This window comes from Galeopterus variegatus, unplaced genomic scaffold, assembly GCF_000696425.1.
Source record: "Galeopterus variegatus unplaced genomic scaffold, G_variegatus-3.0.2 Scaffold149, whole genome shotgun sequence".
In the NCBI taxonomy this organism is placed as follows: domain Eukaryota; kingdom Metazoa; phylum Chordata; class Mammalia; order Dermoptera; family Cynocephalidae; genus Galeopterus; species Galeopterus variegatus.
Window position 1 is genome coordinate 375,989 of NW_007726260.1, and position 6,673 is coordinate 382,661.

Consider the following 6,673-nt stretch of genomic DNA (forward strand, 5'->3'; position numbering starts at 1 on the left):
GTCTTAATAAAATAGGAATTATGACTTACCTGATTTTCTTTTTTTAACATAATAGGAAATATGGCTTATGGTAAAAGTCAGCATTATTCCTAACGTTGACTCAGGCATCTCTCATTTAAGTTTAGGAATAAGTGTCACCTTTATTACTTAACATTGTTCCAGTAGTTCTAGCCAATTCAAATAAGGGGAAAATATGCATAAAAACTGGAAAAAAAGGGGAAATCATCAATCTTGACAGATGATATGATCGGGTGAGCTAGCTTTGCTTATTTCTATTTGTTAACTAGGCCTTTTGATATTTTCATAGACAATCTGCTTCATCTTGATTCTGCAGCATTCCAAACTGGTATCCTTGGGGTTCCCTTAACATTGCTATGGTGCAGAAGATTTAAAATCAGGTATGGCTGTGGGGCTAGAAGTCCCTCAGTGAAATTCTCAACTTAAATCTGCTTTATTCTCTCTGATTTATCATTTGGGTTTCTTTTTTTGTGGTGGTCTTTTAGCTGATGTTCACAAGGAATAGAGTCACGTGATGTATGAAGGGAAACATATACACTTCTCTGAGGTTGACAATAAGCCCTTGTGCTCATATAGCCCCAAACTGTGCAAGCAGCGGCGACTCAACGGCTACGCCTTCTGTATCAGACACGTTCTGGAGGACAAGACTGCTCCCTTCAAGCAATGTGAATATGTGGCCAAATATAACAGCCAACGCTGCACCAACCCCATCCCTAAATCAGAGGATCGTAGGTAAGAGCTAATAACAGGAATCAATTCTTGATTTAATTAAGTAGGCTTGGAATTTTTCCTTTTCTTGTCCTCTTTTCCCTCCCTTCCTCCCTCTCTTCCTCCCTCCCTTCCTCCCTTCCGTCCTCCCTCCCTTCTTCCCTCCCTTCCTCCCTTCCTTCCTTCCTTTCTTCCTACTTTCCTTCTTCCTTGTGGTGATTTAAATGTTAAGTTCTAGGGGTAATATAATAAACTTTGTAATACTTCTAAAAATGAGAGATGGCAATGTTTTTTAAATTTGGGGAATTATATGAAAAATATGTATGAGTGTTTTCTTCTTTTTATTGATTTCATAGACTTCTAGAATTATTAAAAAATAACATTTTCCCCCTCAAAATTGCTGCTTGAAATCTTGGTACTAATTTGTTTGGTTTGCGGCCTTAAGTAGTTCTTGACTTCTCTACTTAGTTTTATCATCTTCCTAAATGAGGGAAGTTATAGGAACTAATTAGGTGTTGTAATTAATGATAATAATTAGGGGGTTTAAAAAATCTCTGCCTGAAAGGTAGTAAAGAATATGTACTTATTGAGAAAGAATGAAAACTATTACTTGAATCATTCAGAAGATTTACTTCATACCAGACTTCTAAGCAGTATTTGGCATTGTTTTATAATCTTACCGTTTTTGGTTAAGAAGAATTTCAAATGGAGTATGTTTGTATAATTTAGAAACTGTATTATTACATTAAGATTAGGCTTTTCACTAGAATTATGAATTTATGCTTCGCTGAATTTAAAAACAGTCCAACATGGAGTTGTTTTTAGAGGAATCTTATGTTGGTTATTTGTTTTTCATATCCGTAGTAAAATTCACATGATCCTTCACATATAATCTCTTCTAAATGTCTCTTGTTTTAATTTCTCAAGTAACCACATTGACCTTCGAACCTTTTACTTCTGTCTACACACACACACACACACACACACACACACACACACACACACACACACACACACATGCACACACACACACCTTCATCCATGTTCCTGTACATAAGTAAATGTCACCTGCTTAACCTGGTTGAAAAGGAATCATGTATTTTATATGTCACGGTGAGTACTTTTTACACTTTTAGTGTGAAATAAATTATTTGTATTTGTAGAGATCCCAACAAGATAAGTATATTATAATGTGGTGATTTGTGAATACTCTCTTAGAATTTCTAAAGAGCACTTAAGGCTTCAGATTACAATACCTGAAAGTTAGAAACAGATGCTTAGTGAGACAGGGAATAAAATTTTAATCTCAGGTGAGAAAGGGACCTAAGCATTAGGCTAAGCTATCTGTCTAGATGGATTTAGCATACTGAAAATGATAATTTCTTATCCCTGCCATTTTTAACCTGAAAAACGGTGGATGAACTTATATTAATTTTTTTACTTTAAGCTTCATTGTAAACACATCTCTATAATTTTGTTTTAAATTCAGTTTATCACAGTTGCAGTTGTTAGCCTTGGGTTTTTTTTTTCATTTTAGCTGGAGCAAGTATTATCTCAATAATTAATGGCAAGAATTGAAGTGAGAGTTCTGAATTTCTCCAAAATAATAGTTCTTGAAGCATCTGTCTTCACCTTTGTCATTGAAGAGTTTTCTCTTCTTAGAACAAGATATGAGAAAGGACTTATGTGTTTCTGTGTCAAGAGAAGCTATGTTTAATAAGTGATAAGTGATACATTTTTTCACATTTGGTCCATGACCATATGAATGCAAATGTTACCAATATTTTTGTTGTTTATAGGGTTGTTTGAAAATAGGTTAGAGTGGACATCAGAAGGAGGTAATATTCTTATGTTACCTCAAGAAATCTAAGTTGAACTCATGCAATAATATGTCTAAACCTATATATAAATGTTAGTAGTTATAACTATACTATATGAGATAATGTAGAAAAGATTAATATTCTTATGAAACTGAGCTTTCATTATTGTTCATGCAGTTACTTTTGAGCTCTGAGGGAGTTGAGGTGGTTTTAAATGTTGTTTTAGAAAACAAACTGCCAAGGAGTTTTCATTGACAAAGTTTTCTGTTTGGTGGTCAGCTAGAGAAATCTTCATAATTTTTGGTTTCTGACTTATCTGGTGTGTATTATAAGTGCTAACTTATATGTGTCTACCTTTTTGAAGTAGAGTAGTGTTATGCTCAGTAGAAGTACTGATAAAGTCAATTTTTTATATACTTGTACAGTGGGAAGCTAAGGCTCATTATGATAGCCTTGATTTCTCAAAGAAGTGGTTATATTAAATTGGTTATTTTATATAATATTTAAATTTAGGTTTGCTATTTTTTATATGTATCTATTTTTAATAATATAAATTTGCCAAGAAATTTTCTTGTTTCTTGTATATATTTTTAAAACAGCTTAATTAAGAAATGATTCACATACTACACAATTCATCCATTTAAGTATACTGTTCATGGGCTGGCTGGTTAGCTCAGTTGGTTAGAGTGTGGTGCTGCTAACACCAAAGTCCAGGGTTTGATCCCTGTACCGGCCGTCTGCCAAAATAATAAAAAATAAAGTGTACTGTTCAGTATATTTTTACTATTTCATAGGGTTGTGCACTTTTCATCAAAATCTAATTTTAGAACTTTTATCCTCCCAAAAGAAACCCTGTACCCATTAGCAGTCAGTTCCCTGTACAATAGTTCTATGGACTAGAAATTTGTATTTGTATACTTACTTTAAATGCTTTATATAACTAAGCTGATCTAGTTCTAGTTATGAAGAATTTTCCCTTTTAGAAGAAGCAGAGATTTTAAGAGTTCAGGCTATTTGTTGTGATAGTGCTGAGAGAAGGGCTAGAGTATGGAAGAGTTAAGGGAGGGCTGCATAGGCAGGTTAGCTTCCGCTGTCTACATAACCCAGCACATAGTAGCCTCCTTTACCTACTGGGACTGCCACGTGTAAATGAGCAGAGATGTTTGATTTCCAAATAACACCTCTCTCTACTAAAAAAGCTAATCCTGGGCCGGCCCGGTGGCGCACTGCTACAGTGTGCCGCTTGGGAGTGTGGCGGCGCTCCCGCCAAGGGTTCGGATCCCACATACAGACCGGTTCCCGCTCACTGGCTGAGCGAGGTGCGGGCGCACACCGAGGGTTGCGATCCCGTTGCCAGTCCCGGTCCGGTACGGGCGTGACACTGAGGGTTGCGATCCGTTGCCGGACACGAAAAAAGACAAAAAAAAGGAAAAAATAAATAAATAAATAAAAAAGCTAATCCTTTTGTTACTTTGAAAAATGAGGTCAAAACAACAACAAAAACCATTTACTCTTTACTAAATTTTTTTCTTGTTCTTGGGAAGCTTCTTGGTTAGTGCAGTTATCCCTAATACCCCTTTCCTTGAGGGCCAAGACTTTATGAAACTATTCTGTTTAAGGTACTGTGTATATGGGATCTAACTCAAATCTGCTAGGCATGCATGTGTGCAATCATGGTGTAGATTCTCTCTCTCTTTTTTTTTTTCCCCAACCAGTAAGTCCGCACCACGCTCAGCCAGTGAGCGAACCAGCCATCCCTGTGTAGGATCTGAACCCATGGCCTTGGTGTTATCAGCACCACACTCTCCCGAGTGAGCCACGGGCCGGCCCTCCTTTCCTAGTATTTTTAAAATAGCATTTACATTTCAAAAGTAATCTACTTTTGAAGACTAATAAGAATCTTCATGAGCTAACCCATGGCCTTGGTGTTATCAGCACCACACTCTCCCGAGTGAGCCATGGGCCGGCCCTCCTTTCCTAGTATTTTTAAAATAGCATTTACATTTCAAAAGTAATCTACTTTTGAAGACTAATAAGAATCTTCATGAGCTTTGATTTTATTTAATAAGTTCAAGTCTCAGCTCTGTCACTTTCCAGATGGAAAGTGGTTTATGGCAAGTAAATATCTGTAAAGCTTGGTTTCCTCACCTGTATAAAGGGCATTATTTTAGTACCTACTGCAGGTAGGTACTTTTACTTTCTCCTTCCATTCTATTCTCTTTCTCTCTTTCTCTGCCCCCCTATAGGCACATAAAGCACACAGTATAAACTTGACATTCTTGAGGGTTATGTCATAAGATCTTTGTGAATCTCCAAATACTTGAATGACATTGGAACATATGTTTTTCCTCCATAAGAGAATTTTAAGTGATCCTTCAGACTCTTGATGAGTTACTTTGTATGCTGTGAATAGAGGATAACAGAGCTGTGTGAGAAGCAGAGCTGAGCAGTTATCCAGGGCCACTCACTAGCCAAATGACTTGCTTCTGTCCAGCTACCTCTGCACATATACAGTTTACCTATTTGCCTCAGCAAAATTGCACAGACATTGAGGATTTCTTGAGAGTAGTGGAAGTTGCATATTAAATTTATCAATGCCAAGAGTTACTATAGTCATGCAATTTTTAACTTATTAGGATTCATGTTTTAGAATATGTGCTTGTAGTTTTTATTCTGCTTTCCTTAATGTGTATCATGAACATTTTCCCATGTTTATGTGTATTTTTTAAAGGTACTGCAACAGCCACTTGCAGGTACTTGGCTTTATCCCGAAAAAAGAGAGGAAGAAAAAGAATGATCCTATAGATGAGGTAAAGGTCAGGCACCAGATGGATACAATGGCCTTTAGCCTGACGGTGCCCACGTTGGCCTTGAAGATGCCCAATGGACTGGATGGAATGTCCCTCTCTCCACCTGGGGCAAGGGTCCCTCTGCACTACCTGGAAACTGAGTTGGAAGACCCATTTGCTTTCAACGAGGAAGACGACGACCTGAAGAAAGGGGCAACTGTGAGAAAGAAATTGCAGAGCAAGTTGGCCCAGAATCGGCAGCGCCAGAGAGAGACAGAGATTTTAAAAGTTCGACAAGAGCACTTTAGTCCCCTTCCAGCACCTTCACAGCAGCAGCCTCCGCAGCAGCACTCCCATCTGTCACCTTTATCCACTTCTTTAAAACCTCCAGCGCCACCGCAGGGTTCAGTCTGCAAGTCACCTCAACCTCAGAACACCAGCCTACCAATGCAGGGAGTGGCACCCACCACACACACTATAGCACAAGCAAGGCAGTTGTCTCATAAGAGGCCTCTGCCCCTCCTGCCATCCAGTAGGGCTCCCATCGTGGACCCACCCAGGACTGACCGGGTCCTTATGAAAGCCACAGCCTTCTCTCCACATTTCTCTTGTATAAGTCGACTGCAGAGACTGGTGAAACTGTGCACCCAAAAACATCAGCTGGACACTGATCTGTTTCCCCATTTAGGTGAGTTATCATCTGTTTTATCATATCTTAGATGTGTAGTATAACAAAATGTGTTCTGTTGTGTGGGGCTTTACTTTCATAACTACCACATATGTGATGGGGTAGAGGAACCTTTGGACAGAGCGGTGCAATGAAAGATTCTGTATTTAGGTAGATTACCTTAAAGTAAATATGCCACTGGAGGGGATAATACTTGGTGAATAGGATTCAGAAATAGGAGTTGGCAATTTAGAATTCCAGTCATAGCTTTTATTAGTAGTAGTAGCAAAATTAAAAGGCAGATGTGTTTGTTTGTGTACTTCTGTGAGTTTGGTGCCTGTGTGTCTGATGAAGTTCTTTATATGTGTTATTGTAGCGTGTTGGAATAATGACAGCATTGTTAATATCTGTTGACAGTTAAAAATTTATTTATTTAAATTCCTGGTGTAATACCAGTTCATGACTGAAAAGTGAGAACATACAGATAAAACTTTTGATTCGATGTAGTCTAATGTCTATTTTTCCTTTGTTGCTTCTGGATTTTCTGTTTTGCTTGAAAAAATCTCCCTGATCCCAAGTTTATACAGATATTCTATATTTTCTATTAATAGTTGATTCGTTTTGATCATTTAAACCTTTAATTCATTTGGAATTTATTCTTTTTTTTTTTC

The 6,673-nt window shown here is 37.6% G+C and overlaps 1 protein-coding gene across 2 annotated transcripts in view; it reads left to right on the top strand.

The window, feature by feature from the left end:
- The first annotated feature begins 308 nt into the window (after positions 1 to 308).
- Positions 309 to 6,673, top strand: part of INO80D (INO80 complex subunit D) — a 40,201-nt gene continuing 33,836 nt past the window's right edge. Inside the window, exons 1-3 of one of the 2 annotated variants that reach the window (XM_008591601.1) lie at positions 309 to 398; positions 504 to 750; positions 5,278 to 6,023. In XM_008591601.1, the coding sequence (XP_008589823.1) occupies positions 533 to 750; positions 5,278 to 6,023 (964 nt within the window). In that variant the 5' untranslated portion in view covers positions 309 to 398; positions 504 to 532. The remainder of the gene's footprint in view (positions 399 to 503; positions 751 to 5,277; positions 6,024 to 6,673) is intronic. The other variant, XM_008591607.1, reaches the window with a different exon arrangement.